Source organism: Oncorhynchus keta, chromosome 5 (genome assembly GCF_023373465.1).
Source record: "Oncorhynchus keta strain PuntledgeMale-10-30-2019 chromosome 5, Oket_V2, whole genome shotgun sequence".
In the NCBI taxonomy this organism is placed as follows: domain Eukaryota; kingdom Metazoa; phylum Chordata; class Actinopteri; order Salmoniformes; family Salmonidae; genus Oncorhynchus; species Oncorhynchus keta.
The window spans coordinates 5,928,888-5,948,784 of record NC_068425.1 but is presented as its reverse complement, the minus strand read 5'-3'; the positions used below and the strand labels follow the sequence as shown (position 1 = coordinate 5,948,784).

Below are 19,897 nucleotides of genomic sequence, written 5' to 3'. Positions count from 1 at the left end.
TGTATTTCTCACACTGTAATGTAACCTTCTGGTGTGGTGTGTTTCTCACACTGTAATGTAACCTTCTGGAGTGGTATATTTCCCACACTGTAATGTAACCTTCTGGTGTGGTGTGTTTCTCACACTGTAATGTAACCTTCTGGAGTGGTGTATTTCTCACACTGTAATGTAACCTTCTGGAGTGGTGTATTTCTCATTCTGTAATGTAACCTTCTGGAGTGGTATATTTCTCACACTGTAATGTAACCTTCTGGAGTGGTGTGTTTCTCACACTGTAATGTAACCTTCTGGAGTGGTGTGTTTCTCACACTGTAATGTAACCTTCTGGAGTGGTGTATTTATCATTCTGTAATGTAACCTTCTGGAGTGGTGTATTTCCCATTCTGTAATGTAACCTTCTAGAGTGGTGTGTTATCTAATTTACATGGCCCTTTCGTCCTTTTCCTAGGGCCTAAGTGGACAGAGAAAGAGTAATGGGGCCTATGGTGGTACTGCGGGTAGTTTTGTGTGTCCTCCACTTCCCTATCATCACTCGTCTTTAATGGTTAGTGACTAATTACTAGAGGGAATATCACATAAATAGGCCTAAGCACTTACTCCAGCAATTAAAAAATCATCAACATTTTTAATCTACAGAATCAGAAGACTTTCATTTATTAAATTGGTGCATCCACACAAAACTAGGATAATTTAACTCTACTGATCGTTTCTAGAGAAGCACACAAATTAATATGCATTCACACATTGACCCTCTGAGAAAAGGAGGAAATGCTTGTTTCTGATAGTGATTAGTTGATTATGGTTGGAATGGGAGCTACATGAAAACAAAATCAATGACAGTCCTCTTTAACTAACATCAGCTAATTAAACTGTCCACATTGATGTCTCAAGAGTTTACTAAATCTTACTTTGTAAATTATTAAAAACAGATTTTGCTGTTGGTTTGAATCTTTTACATGACGTCAAACTGAGAGAGCGAGCAAGAGAGAGAGAGAGCGAGAGAGAAATACTGAGAACCAGGGCATCTGTTACTGCAGTTTCCGTTGACTTTTTAAGTGGATTTCTCCGAAAATGGATAATGACGGGAGAAATTGGTAAACAGTCCCTTTTCTTCACCAATTGAACATGAGAGCTTAAACCTTTACAAGATCCGCCGTGAAATGTCCCATGACCAACAGCCCCGAATCATATTACATTGAATATATACATTAATATTCATTGCTCACCTTTCTATTGCATTTGTTTTTGTACCGCTTCCATGCCTTGCCATTATTCAGATGACAATATGTGAAGGTGTGCCCTGAAAGTAGGACTAATTGATATTCAGAACTCTCCCTCTCTCCATTTTTTTTCAGTCAGTCCCTCCTCTTCTCATCCCATACCTACTGAAAGAAACACACCCAGAGCGGATATGTTTAGCTAAAAAGTAGAGCATATACATAATGTACCCCCTTTCTGTTTGTCATGCCCATGACTACATCACTAACTGGTTTCCAATAGTTTTCTAAACACTACCAGTTCCCTCGGGGTGAATTCAAAACAAAGAAATAGACCTTGGGGAGAAATATGACACAAAAAAAATGAGAAATAAAATACAACGGCACTGCACCATTTGACATTATGCATTATTCAATATTTCAGTTCCAGTCAAATCACTGCCCTTGGTAATGTCTTGCTCTGGTGTAAAGCGCCATGGGCTGAATTACCAAGGACTTGAATAAGCAGTGTGTGAATTTGCATTACTGGTGTCCTAATTTACGAAACCTACCTCCCTCTCCGTAAACAGAGAACCCATTAGGAATTCTACAACACAGTGCCCTCCGTAATTATTATTATTTTGGCTCTATACTCCAAAGGTTTGGATGATTTGAAATCAAACAATGACTATGGGGTTAAAGTGCAGAATGTCCACTTTATTTTCAGGGTATCTTCATCTATGTTGGGTGACACATTTAGAAATTACAGCACTTTTTGTACATAGTCACCCCATTTTAGGAGAGCAAAAGTATTGGGACAAATTCACTCATGTGTAAAGTAAAAAGTAGTAAAAAGTTGAGTATTTGTTCCCATATTCCTAGCATGCAAGGTCTTTATCAAATCAAACTGTATTTGCCACATGCGCCGAATAAAACAAGTGTTGACTTTACTGGGAAATGCTTACTTACAAGCCCGTAACCAACAGTGCAGTTAAAGAAGCAGAAAATATTTATCAAGTAGGCTAAAATAAAAAGGTACACAATAAGAATAACAATAACGAGTCTATATACTGTACAGGGGGCACCGGTACCAAGTCAGTGTGCAGGGGTACAAGCTAGTTGAATCTGTACATGTAGGTGGGGGCAAAGTGACAATGCATAGGTAACAAACAAACAGCGAGTAGCAGCAGTGTACAAGGGGGAGGGGTCAATGTAATTTGTCCAGTGGTGATTTTTATGAACTGTTCAGCAGTCTATTGGCTTGGGGGTAGAAGCTGTTGAGGAGCCTTTTGGTCCTAGACTTGGCGCTCTGGTACCGCTTGCCATGCGTAGAAGAGAAAACAGCATATAACTTGGTTGACTGGAGTCTCTGACAATTTTATGGGCTTTCCTCTGACACCGCCTATTATATACGTAGGTCCTGGATGGCAGGAAGCTTGGCACCAGTGATGTACTGGGCCGTTCGCACTACCCTCTGTAGCGCCTTAAGGTCAGAATCCGAGCAGTTGCCATACCAGTTGGTGATGCAACCGGTCAGGATGCTGTCGATGGTGCAGCTGTAGAACTTTTTGAGGAACTGGGGACCCATGCCAAATCTTTTCAGTCTCCTGAGCGGGAAAAGGTTTTGTCGTGCCCTCTTCACGACTGTCTTGGTATGTTTGGACCATGATAGTTTGTTGGTGATGTGGACACCAAGGAACTTGAAACTATCGATCCGCTCCACTACAGCCCCGTCGATGTTAATGGGGGCCTGATCGGCCCGCCTTTTCCTGTAGTCCACGATCAACTTCTTTGTTGTCCTGGCACCACACTGCCTGTTCTCTGACCTCCTCCCTATAGGCAGTTTCATCGTTGTCGGTGATCAGGCCTACCACTGTTGTGTCATCAGCAAACTTAATGATGGTGTTGGAGTCGTGTTTGGCCACGCAGTCATGGGTGAACAGGGAATACAGGAGGGGACTAAGTACACACCCCTGTGGGTCCCCAGTGTTAAGGATCAGCGTGGCAGATGTGTTGTTACCTACTCTTACAACCTGGGGGTGGCCCTTCAGGAAGTCCAGGATCCAGTTGCAGAAGGTGGTATTTAGTCCCAGAGTCCTTAGCTTAGTGATGAGCGTCGTGGGCACTAAGGTGTTGAACACTGAGCTGTAGTCAATGAACAGCATTCTCACATAGGTGTTCCTTTTGTCCAGTTGAGAAAGGGCAGTGTGGAGTGCGATTGAGATTGCGTCATCTGTGAATCTGTTGGGGTGGTATGCGAATTGGAGTCTAAGGTGTCCGGGAGGATGCTGTTGATTTGAGCCATGACCAGCCTTTCAAAGCACTTCATGGCTACCGATGTGAGTGTCATGGGGGGGGGGGTATTCATTTAGGCAGGTTACCTTCGCTTCTTTGCGCACAGGAACTGTGGTGGTCTGGTAGGCTCACGTCACTGGGCAGGTCGAGTCTGGGTTTCCCTTTGTAGTCCGTAATAGTTTTCAAACCCTGCCACATCCGACGAGCTTCAGAGACGGTGTAGTAAGATTCAATCTTAATGCTGTATTGACAAGCATTTCGCTACACTCGCATTAACATCTGCTAACCATGTGTATGTGACAAATAAAATTTGATTTGACGCTTTGCTTCTTTGATAGTTCGTCTGAGGGCATAGCGGGATTTCTTATAAGTGTCCGGATTAGTCTCCCGCTCCTTGAAAGCAACAGCTCTAGCCTTTATCTCGAAGCGGATGTTGCCTGTAATCCATGGCTTCTGGTTGGGATATGTATGTACAGTCACTGTGGGGGCGACGTCATCGATGCACTAATTGATGAAGCCGATGACTGAGGTGGTGTATTCCTCAAAGCCATTGGATGAATCCCAGAACATATTTCAGTGTGTGCAAGCAAAACAGTCCTGTAGTGTAGCATCCGAGTCATCTGACCACTTCCTTATTGAGAAAGTCACCGGTACTTCCTGCTTTAGTTTTTGCTTGTAAGCAGGAATCAGGAGGATATAATTATGGTCAGATTTGCCAAATGGATATCGGAGGAGAGCTTTGTTTGCATGTCTGTGTGTGGGGTAAAGGTGGTCTAGGATTTTTTTTCCCGCCCTGGTTGCACATGACATGCTGGTAAAAATTTGGTAAAAATTTGGTAAAACTGATTTAAGTTTGCCTACATTAAAGTCACTGGACACTAGGAGCCCCACTTCTGGGTGAGCATTTTCTTATTTTCTTATGGCCTTATAGAGTTGGTTGAGAGCGGTCTTAGTGCAAGCTTCACTTTGTGGTGGTAAATAGTCGGCTACAAATAATACAGATGAAAACTCATTAGGTACTCTACCTCAGGCGAGCAATACATCGAGACTTCTTTAATATTAGACATCGCGAACCAGCTGTTATTGACAAAAAGATACCCAACCCCACCCCTCGTCTTACCAGAGGTTGCTTCTCTGTTCTGCCGTTGCATGGAAAATTGTTAACCTCACCATTTCAATAACAGGGGAGGTTAACAATGTCTTGGGGGGTGGGGTGATATTTGTTTATCTGTAACTTTCTCACTCATCTTGGAAGCATCCACATTCATGTTGAAGTTTTTAGAAACATATTATATTCTTATTTACAATAAAAGGGACTCCAAATGACACAATCACTTATTTACCATTAATTTATTTTGGCCACAAAATCAAATGAAACGCAACCTAAACAAATAGCAAATGCGTCAAACAAATTTGTAGAGTCACAAGCTTGATGTAGTCATTGCATGCTATGAATATGGGACCAAATACTTAAATGTGCACTACTTTAGTAAACATACACTATATATACAAAAATATGTGGACACCCCTTCAAATTAGTGGATTCAATCACACCACCATGCAATCTCCATAGACAACATTGACAGTAGAGTGGCCTTACTGAAGAGCTCAGTGACTGTCAACGTTGCACCGTCATAGGTTGCCACCTTTCCAACAAGTTTGTTTGTTAAATTTCTGCCCTGCTCGAGCTGCCCGGTCAACTGTAAGTGCCATTATTGTGAAGTGGAAACCTCTAGGTGCCCTAACGACTGGTAGGCTACACAAGCACTCAGAACGGGATTGCTGAGTGCTGAAGCGTGTAGCGTGTAAAAATCATCTGTCCTTGGTTGCAACACTCACTACAAGAACTGTCAGTCGGGAGCTTTATGAAATGGGTTTCCATGGCCGAGCAGCCGCACAGACGCCTAAGATCACCATGCGCAATGCCTAGCGTTGGCTGGAGTGGTTTAAAGCTCGCCGCCATTGGACTCTGGAGCAGTGGAAACTCGCTCTCTGGAGTATTGACTCACGCTTCAGATGCCAGGAGGATGCTACCTGCCCCAATGCATAGTGCCAACTGTAAAATTTGGTATAGGAGGAATAATGGTTTGGGCTAGGCCCCTTAGTTCAAGTGAAGGGAAATCTTAATTTTAATTAGGGGTACATACATTTTAGACCATTCTGTGCTTCCAACTTTGTGGAAACAGTTTGGGGAAGGCCCTTTCCTGTTTCAGCATGACAATGCCCCCGTGCACAAAGTGAGGTCCATACAGAAATAGTTTGTAGAGATCGGTATGGAAGAACTTGACTGGCCAGCACAGAGCCCTGACCTCAATCCCATTGAAAACAATTTGGGTGTATTGGAACACCGACTTAGGTCAAGTTCTCATCGCCCAACAACAGTGCTCTCACTCTCTTTCCCTTCTCTCTCCCTCCCTGTCCCTCTCTCTCTCTGACTGTTTAACTGTCTTCCTCTATTTTACTCTCTAAAATGCAAAAGTGTTCATATACACTTGTCATGCCGCCCTCTCCTTGGTGAGGATCAAAAGGACCCATTTGCCAGAATTTTACATAATTATGACATAACATTGAAGGTTGTGCAAGCCTATCAACTCCCGAGATTAGGCTAAGTCAAAGTTCTAGGAAATACAAATGAAATAGAGAGAAATAGTCCTATAATTCTTATAATAACTACAACCTAAAACTTCTTAACTGGGTATATTGAGGACTCATTTTAGAAGGAACCACCAGCTTTCATATGTTCTCATGTTCTGAGCAAGGAACTTAAACGTTAGCTTTTTTACACGGCACATATTGCACTTTTACTTTCTTCTCGAACACTTTGTTTTTGCATTATTTAAACCAAATTGAACATGTTCCATTATTTATTTGAGGCTAAATTGATTTTATTGATGTATTATATTAAGGTATAAATAAAAGTGTGCATTGTTCATTCAGTATTGTTGTAATTGTCATTTATTACAAATATATATATATATTATTGGAGGACACATGCCTCTACACATGCCTCTACAGTGGCAAGAAAAAGTATGTGAACCCTTCGTAATTATCTGGATTTCTGCATCAATTTCACTTAAAATTTGATCTGATCACAGCAATAGACAAACTCAGTGTGCTTAACCTCTTTCAGCTAGGGGGCACTATTTTTATGTTTGAAAATAACATTCCCATTGTAAACGGCCTATTTCTCAGGCTCAAATGCTAGAATATGCATATAATTGACAGATTAGGATAGAACACATTAAAGTTTCCAAAACTGTCAAAATATTGTCTGTGAGTATAACAGAACTGATATCGCAGGCGAAAACTGAGTAAAATGAAATCAGCAAGTGGCTTCTATTTTGAAAGCTCCAAAGGTAAGTGATTCATTTTATTGCTTTACTGATTTTCGTGACCAAGCTACTTTGATGCTAGGTGTTCATAATGTTCCATCTAGTGATCGATAAACTTACACAAACGCTTGGATTGCTTTCGCTGTAAAGCATATTTTGAACATTTGAAAATGATAAGCTGTGTTTTGCTATACTGCACTTGTGATTTCATGAATATAAATATTTTTAGTAATATTATTTGAATGTGGTGCTATGCAGTACAGCAGTTATTGATGACAATAGGTAACACACAAATGATTGTCTATATTGAAGACATAATTTAAACACCCATTGTTGGTTGGAAAAAGCCAGACCCCCCCCCAGGATAGGTGAGGGCGGAGTTGGGACGGTTTTAAACTTTCTCTGTATTGCATTGCTGTATGGAGAAGTTAAAAATCCATTTGTTACAAAAGAGAGAGACTGTGCCCCCAAATGTCAACATCAGAAGATTGGACATTGGAACATAATGTTTGGAATAGTCGGTGGGGAGCCAAACAATAATCATGTCATATCATTTAGCATTTTGTCATGTCATTACGGATCGTATAACAAGATAACTGTATCTTTAAGAGATTTCACAAAGTAGATATTAGATTTACATCTAAATGTTGTAATCTTATATGATTAAATATGAAGCTATTTGTGAAAAGATAGCAATGTGATTTTAGCCTTCTAAATTAGATACTTGTTTTTCATATTAACTTTTTCCAAGTCAGTAACCATGCCCATGTGTGCACAGACATTGTGGCAACTTGATGGAACCACCCTCAAAGGCGAGAGCTTGAAATGACTCGCTGAAGAATTAACATATTAGAGCAGAGAATGTGAGGATCATCCACACGTTGAAATGTTTGGAATTTAAATCTCTACAGATGAGACAGTGTTGAGCAGTGGCTACATGGCTGACAAATGTTTACAAACCTACAAGACCAGAAAGTGGTAAGACACTCCGAAACTCACAAGTGAAGAAGATAAATCTATACCGGAACATGCAGTCTGCAGCTGTTTTAGTAAACTCGAGCAAAGACCACTGTGTGCAACATCTGGAGGATCCATTCTAACAAACACTCAGAGACAAGAAAACTACATTTACAAAGGACAGTGGGGCCTCTGGTGGACAAACCAGAGACTTCTGTTGAACTACTCCCCAAAGGCATAGCCGGACCAGGTGATTTCAAGAGAGAGACGACAAAGACATACAAGCGTAAATATATACATTGCAATTCTTTTCGAATGAGCGGTGGTTCTCATGAGCATAGCTTCCCCATGTATGTACCAGCCCATTCCCTTTGTCTCTCCCGCTCTCCTTATCTTTCCCCTCCCTTCCCATTGTGTAACCAAATGGTCATATCGGGTTAGTCCACTAGGGACTTTTCATTGCATGATGTTAGTAATCGATAATCTATTTTGTGTGTGTGTTTATATAATTCTGTGTGATTATTTAGTTAGTTAGTAAATAAATAATTAAGCCAATTTGTGCATCGCTGATTCATCATTTAGGCTAGGGTTTGTGCAGATTTACGAGGTCAAAAATGTTCAGAATGAGACTGATTTGAGGAAATTATTTATTATTGAATGTTAAGATATCGAGATATTCTGATATATTCTTGTGTTAATTCAGGAAACGGTGACTCATTAAACAAACTTTTCCAAAGGTGCCCCAAGTTATTAATGAGTGAGTTGTTGCATTATTAATTTAATCACGTAATAATTAAACATAGGTCATTTTTCAATAAATAGCATATGAATGATAGTCACGTCACGACACACTCTAACATGCACAGATGTACAAAGATTTACTCAGATGTTTGCATTTGCATGCATACGTGTGCGTGTGTGTTTGTGTATTGTATGCGTCTTAAGACAGGCCTGCATAAATAAACAATAGCTAAACCCTGAAAATCGATATACAACTGTAGATATTGGACAGACACGCACAAATAAGCATTGTCAATGGGGCTCTACTCACTGGTGGTGTTGTATTTGACACCATAGAACATCTCTGGACATGGCCGTGACACCCACTCCCCTGCGGTGCTCTTGGGCCAGCAGGTACCGATGGGATCGATGGACATGTTACAGAACAGGCCTGAGTGACAGAGAAAGGATGGAGGGAGATAGAGAGACAGACACATAGAAGAGGATCACAAAAGGAAAGAAAGAGAGAGGACAAGAGAAAAAAAGCCAGCATTACAACCAGTGGACTTGTGTCTGTGGTTGTGGATGGACAGAGGTTAAAGAGCGCATTGTCACAGCTGTCTAACAGAAAGTGGATGGTAAATTAAGGAACAGGACCTGACCACTGTAACCTGCCTAGCAGTGCTTACAGGTAACTGGACCTGGCGACAGCAGGATCGACCACACACACGCATGGTCACAGACGTCGTAACCATGGCACCAGTCATCAACTGAGCTGCAGCCTCAGGGCGTGTCCAGCTGTATTGAATTATAATAACCCGTAACTTTTCTAATGTTTGAAAATTGTACGTTTTGGAAAGTTGTACCATGTTAACCCATTACAGTTGACATTTCCATCCCTCTTATATGAAGCGGTGTTAAACAGTAGGAAGTCATTGCTTTTAGACCACCCCTCAATCTATAAATGGAAATCGAGAAATTAAAGTTTGTTTGCAAATACTTGAAATGTGCAAAGTGCAAACTAGGATTACAGTTGCCATGCTGTAATGTATACTCACAATACAGCTACACTGTATCTGACGATGTAAGTATCATTTAAATGCATGGTTATAGTGCCACCTCATAAAGTGGGAAGCCAATTTCCTTGTTGATTTTTCCCATTTCTGTAAACGTGGCATTATAATACAATGCGATGGAAGTCAAGATAGGGCTTGTTATCGCCTGTGGAAAAATGATGGGTTCAGTTATGATTACAAACATTACAATAACCTATTACATTTAATGATATACTGTACTGTGTCTGAGCAACAATCTGTTTGCACTCAGGTGAAAAAAAAATCTGAATGGTTTGTCCTCTGGGTTTCGCCTGCTAAATAAGTTATGTTATACTCACAGACATGATTCAAACATTTTTAGAAACGTAAGCCTGTTTTCTATCCAAATCTACTAATAATGTGCATATCTTATCTTCTGGGGACGAGTAGCAGGCAGTTGAATTTGGGCATGAATTTCATCCAGACGTGAAAATATTGCACCAAGAAGTTAAGAACAAATTACTATCTACAATGACGGCCGACATCGGCCAAACCCTATCCCGGACGATGCTGGGCCAATTATGCGCTGCCCTATGGGACTCCTAATCACGGTCGGTTGTGATACGGCCTGGAATTGAACCAGGGTCTGTAGTGACACCTCTAGCACTGAAATGCAGTGACTTAGACCTCTGTGCCACTCAGGAGCCGTGATGGGGCAAAAGGAGTGGCTAATAAGTCTGGCTGCACATCTGACTTACTGCAAATTGAGAAATGACGTGACTTAAGCCAAAACTATAGTTTGTTAACAAGACATTTGTGGAGTGGTTGAAAAATGAGTTTTAGTGACTCCAACGTAAGTGTATGTAAACTTCCGACTTCATCTGTACACATATATGTCAGTACATACACACAACAAGAAGGTCACTTGGGGGAGAGGCGTTGTGTCGTAAGGTGTTGCTTTATTTGTTTCTGGAAACCAGGTTTGCTGTTCACTAGTGCTATATACGATGGAAGGGAGTTCCAAGGCTCTGTATAATACTGTACATTTACTTGAACTTGTTCTGGATCTGGACCACTCTATTCTGGGCCAGCTGCAGCTTAACTAGGTTTTTCTTTACAGCACTTAACCCTATGACTGGGGAATAATAAACATAAGATAAAACTAGAGCATGCAGGACTTTATGCTTTATGAAATGGGGTGTAAAAAAAAAGACATCACTCTCCCCATCTTTACAAACATTGAATCTATATGTTTTGACCGTGACAGTTTACAATCTAAGATAACACCAAGTGCCACACCTGTCATTACCAGATTCAGCTGAGGTCTAGATTTGTACCAAATATAATGCTCGTAGTTTTAGAGAGGTTCAGGGCCAGTTTATTACTGGCCACCCATTCCAGACTGCAGCTCTTTGTTAAGGATTTCAGTGACTTCATTAGCTGTGGTTGCTGATGCGTATATGGTTGAAACATCAGCATACATGGACTCACATTCTTTGTTTAATGCCAGTGGAAGGTCATTGGTAAAAATATAAAAGAATAGAGGGTACAACGATCATACTTTTTGGAGAAATATCTTCTGGTCTGATGAAACAAAAATAGAACTGTTTGGCCATAATGTGACCATCATTAAGTTTGGAGGGAAAAGGGGAAGGCTTGCAGCATCATGTTGTGGGGGTGATTTGCTGCAGGAGGGACTGGTGCACTTCGCAAAATAGATGGCTTCATGAGAAAGGAAAATAATGTGGATATATTGATGTAACATCTCAAGACATCATTCAGGAAGTTAAATTCTTGGTCGCAAATGGGTCTTCCAAATGTACAATGACCCCAAGCATACTTCCAAAGTTGCGGCAAAATCGCTTAAGGACAACAAAGTCAAGGTTTTGGAGTGGCCATCACAAAGACCTGACCTCAATCCTATAGAAAATGTGTGGGCAGAACTTAAAAAGCGTGTGCGAGCAACGAGGCCTACAAACCTGACTCAGTTACACCAGCTCTGTCAGGAGGAATGGGCCAACATTCACCCAACTTATTGTGGTAAGCTTGTGGAAGGCAACCGGAAATGATTTACGCACATTCAACAATTTAAAGGCAATGCTACCAAATACTAATTGAGTGTATGTAAACTTCTGACCGACTGGGAATGTGATGAAAGAAATAAAAGCTGAAATAAATAATTTGCTCTACTATTATTCTGACATTTCACATTCTTAAAAGAAAGTGGTGATCTTAACTGACCGAAGACAGGGATTTTTTTGTCACGATTAAATGTCAGGAATTGTGAAAAACTGAGTTTAAATGTATTTGGCTAAGGTGTATGTAGACTTCAGACTTCAACTGCAACTGATTGATGCTCACACACACACACTACATGTTATGTTATTTCTTTTAATGTACAGTACCAGTCAAAAGTTTGGACACACCAACTCATTCCAGGATTTTTCTTTATTTTTACTATGTTCTACACTGTAGAATAATAGTAGAATAATAGTGAACATATAAAAACTATGAAATAACATACATCATGTAATAACCCAAGTGTTAAACAAATAAAAATATATTTTGTATTTGAGATTCTTCAATGTAGCCACCCTTACCCCTGATGACAGGTTTGCACACTCTTGGCATTCTCTCAACCAGCTTCATTAGGTAGTCACCTGGAATATATTTAAAATAGCAGGTATGCCTTGTTAAAAGTGCTTTTGTGGAATTTCTTTCCTTCTTAATGCATTTGGGCAAATCAGTTGTGTTGTGACAAGGTAAGGGTGGTATACGTAAGATAGCCATATTTGAAAAATACCAAGTCCATATTATGGCAAGAAGAGCTCAAATAAGCAAAGAGAAATGAGAGTCCATCATTACTATAAGTAAGACATGAAGGTTAGTCAATGCAGAAAATTTCAAGAACTTTGAACATTTCTTCATTGCAGTCACAAAAACCAACAATTGTTGTGATGAAACTGGTTCTCATGAGCACCGCTACAGAGGATAAGTTACCAGCCTCAGAAAGTGCAGCCCAAATAAATGCTTCACAGAGTTCAAGTAACAGACACATCTCAACATCAACCGTTCAGCTGAGACTGCGTGAATCAGGCCTTTATGGTCAAATTGATGAAAAGTAACCACTACGAAAGGAAACCAATAAGAAGAAGAGACATGCTCGTGGCAAGAGTCACAAGCAATGGACATTAGACCGGTGGAAATCTGTCCTTTGGTCTGAAGAACCCAAAATTTTGATTTTTGGTTCCAACAATTGTGTCTTTGTGGGACACAAAAAGGTGAAAGGATTATCTCCACATGTGCGGTGAAGCCACCGTGAAGCATGGACGAGGATGTGTGATAGTGTGTGGGGGTGCTTTGCTGTTGACACTGTCATTGATTTATTTTGAATTCAAGAAACACTTAACCAGCATGGCTACCACAGCATTCTGCAGCGATACGCCATCCCATCTGTGGTCCTTCTGTAGCTCAGTTGGTAGAGCATGGCGCTTGTAACGCCAGGGTAGTGGGTTCAATTCCCGGGACCACCCATACGTAGAATGTATGCACACATGACTGTAAGTCGCTTTGGATAAAAGCGTCCGCTAAATGGCATATATTATATTATATTATTATCTGGTTTGTGCTTGGTGGGACTATCTTTTGTTTTTCATTGGGACAATGACCCAACACTCCTCCAAGCTGTGTAAGGGCTATTTGACCAAGAAAGAGAGTGATAGAGTGCTCCGTCAGATGACCTGTTCTCCACAATCACCCGACCTCAACTCAATTGATATTGTTTGGGATGAGTTGGACCGCAGAGTGAAGGAAAAGCAGCCAACAAGTGCTCAGCATATGTGGGAACTCCTTCAAGACTGTTGAAAAAGCATTCCAGGTGAAGCTGGTTGAGAGAATGCAAAGAGTGTGCAAAGCTGTCATCAAGGCAAAGGGTGGCTACTTTGAAGAATCTCAAATATAAAACACTTTTTGGGTTACTACATGATTCCATATCTGTTATTTTATCGTTTTGATGTCTTCACTATTATTCTACAATGTAGAAAATAGTTCAAATAAAGGAAACCCTGGAATGAGTAGGTGTGTCCAAACCTTTGACTGGTACTGTATGTAAATTGTAAAGTCTTGTGTCTGTAAAGTGTTTTTTTGTTATGTGTCGGACCCCAGTAACACAAGCTGTCACCAATGGCGTCGGCTAATGAGGATCCTAATAAATCAAATCAAATAGATATTGAAAAGATGTTAAACATGACTTGAAAAAGCAATCAGTTCCATCTCCTACAGAACTCTATGTGTAACCCCAGCTGAATGGAATTGAAATGTCTGCTAAAGAGATTATAGTGCATTGAGGTGAAACTGGACCTGTGTAGACAGAGAAAAGTGTAAGTTTTCATTCACGTCTGAAACAGAGGCTTTCGAGTTGATTTGCATCAGGGCTTGACGTGGTTGGGGATGTAGACATTGCATTCACTCTATAAAGTGTGTAATTGTCCAAAGCCTTGGTGCTCTCCGTTTCCTCACATCTTTGTGTGGCAGACCTATGCTAACAGATTGTGTTAATGCCTTGTGTTAATCTGCTCTGCATTGGGTGGATGGCATTTTTACCTTGTAATTGGGAAGGAAGAGGACGAGTGTGTGTGTGTGTGTGTGTGTGTGTGTGTGTGTGTGTGTGTGTGTGTGTGTGTGTGTGTGTGTGTGTGTGTGTGTGTGTGTGTGTGTGTGTGTGTGTGTGTGTGTGTGTGTGTGTGTGTGTGTGTGTGTGTGTGTGTGTGTGTGTGTGTTTAGAAGATCTATTAAAGGAGCTGTCAAAGCTCTTGATCGTTTTGACACGGCAGGCAACATTAGTGACCTTTTTGATACACCACATCACAGAAGTCACAAGCCGTGACCGGTCTCCTATTGATTATCCACACTACTGAGTACAGAAGCGGTTTTACAAGAATCCCAAAGATAATTTGATTAATAGTCTTGTAAACCCGACCCTTGTCAACAGCAGTGACTAGGGTCTGCAATTCATGACGGACTCTTTTGGTAGTTCGATAAGGTGGAAAATGATTGTTTCCGGGGTGTTTCCCCTTCAGACGGCCAAATCTCCCAACAAATCATGAGCCAAACATGCCAGCACATTACAATTTCAATCCAAAATGTACAAGAATAACCTTTGCAGTTGTTTAAATGATGGTGGTTGATTAGCTACACATTAAAAATAACCTTTGTGATCTCCATCTTGCTAGCCACTATTTTGTGTATGGGGTATGTGGCCAACAAGGCAGTGACGCAGGCAGTTTCTCTATGACAAACTGACATTCTATTATGACAGACATTACGTGTTAACCCGGAACATTGGATAAATAGTGGGAGGCGACTAGGTTAGCTTTCGTTGTATATAGATTATCTCAGCAATAACCATTTTAGCAATACACTCTTATCAGAGCGATTTACATTTAGGGTTAGGTTGCAGTTTTCCCCTGTCATGTTTGTTCATTACTACAATGCCTGAGCACAACAGAAGATAGCAATATATGTGCATAAAGATGAAAGCATGATAAAATAATTTTTCCAATTCATGGAAGATAAGCAAAGATGAGTCACAATCTGTGTGGCCTGCTATGGATCCGTAATCCACCGTGGGTCACTAACGTACTAGCAACAACATCTGTGTTAACGTGCTAGCAACAACATCTGTGTTAACGTGCTAGCAACAACACGCTAATGGAAAACATGCTTACAGGTAGCGGTAAACCTGAACCTGGGGATAATGGGATTAACACCTCACTGCGGCCTTCCATGATGACCATACCAACAACAAAACAGCAACAACAGCAACCACCATACTAGGGATACAGCTGGGCAGGTAACCTTTAGTGACAGCTGCTGCACTACCAGCGAGGCGGCTGTGTCTGTTAGTCAGGTGAGCTGGGAGAGTGGGAGGAGAGAGGGAGAGAATGAGTGAATGAGAGGGAATGGTAGATGGAGCGAGGTTGAGAGAGCGACACCAACTGAATGAGAGAGAGGGAATGAAAGAGAGAAACGTAGAGAGCAGCAGACTGTGATGAAGAGGTAGGCAGATTGCTCAGGTGGATAGGCTCTGTTTAGCTATAACACCATGTTGAATTAGTAATTGAGGCAAGACATATCTGGGCTAGGTAGATGTCAGTAACCTTACGGGAAAAAACACATTAATTTCACATAATCACATGTGTTTCACATATGATCACGTGATCTTCTGTGAAGTTATTGTCATAACAGGACAACATGTAAAAGCAACCTGTGATAACACAAAACTAAACGTGAAAACATGACCTCGTGAAATAAATGTGACAATAAATGCGTTTTTCACTGCGAGAGTTAGATTTTCACATGTGAATTGTCCTTACATGTGGAACTGCAAATTAGATTTTAACACGTGAAAATTATATTCCACATGTGAGAATTCAGTTTTCGCGTGAAAGTTGTTCACATGAAAGTACAAATTTCGATTTTCAAATGTGAAAATGTGTCAAATGTGAAACTACATTTAAAATATCATCACGCGACGTGTTCCAACTACATGGTTTCACACGTGAAAAGATATATGATCACATGTGAAAATCCACATATCATCACATTTAAAGTGTTACAAAACCATGATTTAACTTGAAATTATGTGGTTTACTGTAAAGGGTTATGGATGGTTAAGTGGAGTAAGAGAAGAGAACACATAAGCAAAATAGGAGGTGTCTGTCTGGGTACATTTAGCGTTGTTGGACTACATATACTAGTGATTCAATGAGTCGTAAGGGGAGAAGACCTTCCAATCTTTTTTTCTCCCCAAAGATTTAAAACTTCAGTGAAGACATCCAAGCCTCACTATGTAAATGAATGAGGTAGAGACGCTGGAGGGATTTGAAAACCCAGCACAACCCCAAACACGATTCTGATAAACTAAAATGGAGAGAAAACGCAAAGTTGTGCAGCTGCAGGCAGTATAAAACTAATTAGAGCACGTCAGATTGGAGGAGGCAAGCAGGCAGCCTTCATACGGCTGATGGCATTACTCTGGGCTTTGGTAGAAAAATGTGTTACTTATTAATCAAACAAAGGGGACTCTAATTTGTCCTGCACAACTTTTACAACTACAAGCAGCAATGCATCATGGGCTGCCAAAGAAAAGCGCTAGTGATTGGCTTAGAGAATATCCTCCCCGTCATTTCATGGAGGGGGGTCAAATGTATCTTTATTTTTTCGAAGAGCACAGCGGGATGTGACATTTACTTTAAACAGTAAACCGAATATTTTAAAAAATAGAGCCGTAAAATAAAGTGTAGTGGCTAAATTGTCTAATATAATTGTCCCAATGCAATTTCCATCTTAATAATTTAGCTACAATGGAGAGTGGTGGAAGTATGAAAACAAGCATTTCGCTACACCCGCAATAACATCTGCTAAATATGTGAATGTGACCAATAAAATTGGAATTATTTGATTTGTATAGTTCTGACTCATACAAAATCCAATGTCCAGAGTTTGATTCAAATTGGAACGTGTTAATCCATTTATTTGTTGTTATTCTCTTTACAAAAATTGAAAGACTATTATAACAAAATGTCATGATTGTTATAAGGAGTGGACCAATGTGCAGCGTGGTAGGCATACATTTTCCTTTGTTAAATGAACACCGAACAAATACAACAAAATACCAAACGTGAAGCTAAATAATAGTGCTAACAGGCAACTATCCAAAGTCAAGATCCCAAAAAGCACAATGGTGAAATGGCTGCCTAAAGATGATCCCCAATCAGAGACAACGATAAATAGCTGTCTCTGATTGGGAACCATACCAGGTCAACATAAATCACTAACCACCTAGATGACCCACCCTAGTCTCTATCACGTCCCAACCAACACAGAGAATAAACAGCTCTCTATGGTCAGGGAATGACACAAAATGGATTCTGATCGAAAATGGAAATGAAAACGTCCTTAAATTCAAACTAAGCTAACATACATTGCATGGCCTGGCATTACCAAAACCTTTTTACACATACCTTCAGAACCTGAAGGTTGATTAATGTCTAAGATGTTGCTGTGCATAAGTGCAGCCCTTGGTCAGTTGCGTAACAAAACTAGCCCTAGACACATGTTTCTCTGTATCAAAATGAATAGCAGCTCTTTTGTTTTACATACCGTGAATCATATAGACTGCTCAAAAAAATAAAGGGAACATTAAAATAACACATACTAGATCTGAATGAATGAAATATTCTTATTAAATACTTTTTTCTTTACATAGTTGAATGTGCTGACAACAAAATCACACAAAAATTATCAATGGAAATCAAATTTACCAACCCATGGAGGTCTGGATTTGGAGTCACACTCAAAATTAAAGTGGAAAACCACACTACAGGCTGATCCAACTTTGATGTAATGTCCTTAAAACAAGTCAAAATGAGGCTCAGTAGTGTGTGTGGCCTCCACGTGCCTGATCTCCTGAGGGATCTCCTTCCAGACCTGGACTAAAGCATCCGCCAACTCCTGGATAGTCTGTGGTGCAACGTGGCGTTGGTGGATGGAGCGAGACATGATGTCCCAGATGTGCTCAATTGGATTCAGGTTTGAGGACCGGGCGGGCCAGTCCATAGCATCAATGCCTTCCTCTTGCAGGAACTGCTGACACACTACAGCCACATGAGGTCTAGCATTGTCTTGCATTAGGAGGAACCCAGGGCCAACCGCACCAGCATATGGTCTCACAAGGGGTCTGAGGATCTCATCTCATCTAATGGCAGTCAGGCTACCTCTGGCGAGCACATGGGGGGCTGTGCGGCCCCCCCAAACAAATGCCACCCCACACCATGACTGACCCACCGCCAAACCGGTCATGCTGGAGGATGTTGCAGGCAGCAGAACGTTCTCCACGGTGTCTCCAGACTCTGTCACGTCTGTCACATGTGCTCAGTGTGAACCTGCTTTCATCTGTGAAGAGCACAGGGCGCCAGTGGCGAATTTGCCAATCTTGGTGTTCTCTGGCAAATGCCAAACATCCTGCACGGTGTTGGGCTGTATAATCACAACCCCCACCTGTGGACGGCGGGCCCTCATACCACCCTCATGGAGTCTTTCTGACCATTTGAGTAGACACATGCACATGTGTCCAGAGCATGGAGGCGCTACCAGGAGACAGGCCAGTACATCAGGAGACGTGGAGGAGGCCGTAGGAGGGCAACAACCCAGCAGTAGGACCACTACCTCCGCCTTTGTGCAAGGAGGAGCAGGAGGAGCACTGTCAGAGCCCTGCAAAATGACCTCCACGTCATTTTGCAGGGTTGCTGGGTTGTTGCCCTCCTACAGCCTCCTCCACGTCTCCTGATGTACTAGCCTGTCTCCTGGTAGCGCCTCCATGCTCTGGACACTACGCTGACAGACACAGCAAACCTTCTTGCCACAGCTCGCATTGATGTTCCATCCTGGATGAGCTGCACTACCTGAGCCACTTGTGTGGGTTGCAGACTTCATCTCATGCTACCACTAGAGTGAAACCACCGCCAGCATTCAAAAGTGACCAAAACATCAGCCAGGAAGCATAGGAACTGATAAGTGGTCTCTGGTCACCACCTGCAGAACCACTCCTTTATTGGGGGTGTCTTGTTAATTGCCTATAATTTCCACGTGTTTTCTATTCCATTTGCACAACAGCATGTGAAATGTATTGTCAATCAGTGTTGCTTCCTAAGTGCTTTTACACCTGCATTGTTTGCTGTTTGGGGTTTTAGGCTGGGTTTCTGTACAGCACTTTGAGATATCAGCTGATGTACGAAGGGCTATATAAATAAATTTGATTTGATTTGATTTGGACAGTTTGATTTCACAGAAGTGTGATTGACTTGGAGTTACATTGTGTTGTTTAAGTGTTCCCTTTATTTATTTGAGCAGTGTATTTGGCAAAGCATCAAAAAGTGACACATAAACTGATACCAGGCAAAACACACTTACACTTTGGGACCACATGAACATTTCTACTGTACTCACCGGCAGTGACATTGCTGGGCGTGAGGGTCAGATTCCACAGTGCCAACGTACGTGCTGAAACACAAGAGGAAAATCATATATTAATACACCACTAAAATATACAGGAAACACATGAATAAAACCATATTCCATTTACAATTCATGTATAGTCCTATTCAGGTTTGACATGAACATGGATACGTGTTGGAACAATGGTGACAACAAAGGAAAAAAAGAGACTCAAAATGTCATAAAAGTCTTGTAATTATCTTCTTTGTATTCTGCCCTCCATTAGTTTAAAAATGTGCTACCAGTCAACATAGACAATTAGGCATGCCAGAGACGCAACACCAGAGAAATTATTTCAACAGTCTGA

The 19,897-nt window shown here is 41.1% G+C and overlaps 1 protein-coding gene across 1 annotated transcript in view; it reads right to left on the bottom strand.

Moving 5' to 3' along the window:
- The window catches only part of crhr1 (corticotropin releasing hormone receptor 1), a 169,810-nt gene that overhangs the window by 99,269 nt on the left and 50,644 nt on the right, over positions 1-19,897 (bottom strand). Inside the window, exons 3-4 of the mRNA XM_035770873.2 lie at positions 19,543-19,596; positions 8,832-8,951 (exon numbers count right to left, since the gene is read on the bottom strand). Coding sequence (XP_035626766.1) covers positions 8,832-8,951; positions 19,543-19,596 — 174 coding nt within the window. The remainder of the gene's footprint in view (positions 1-8,831; positions 8,952-19,542; positions 19,597-19,897) is intronic.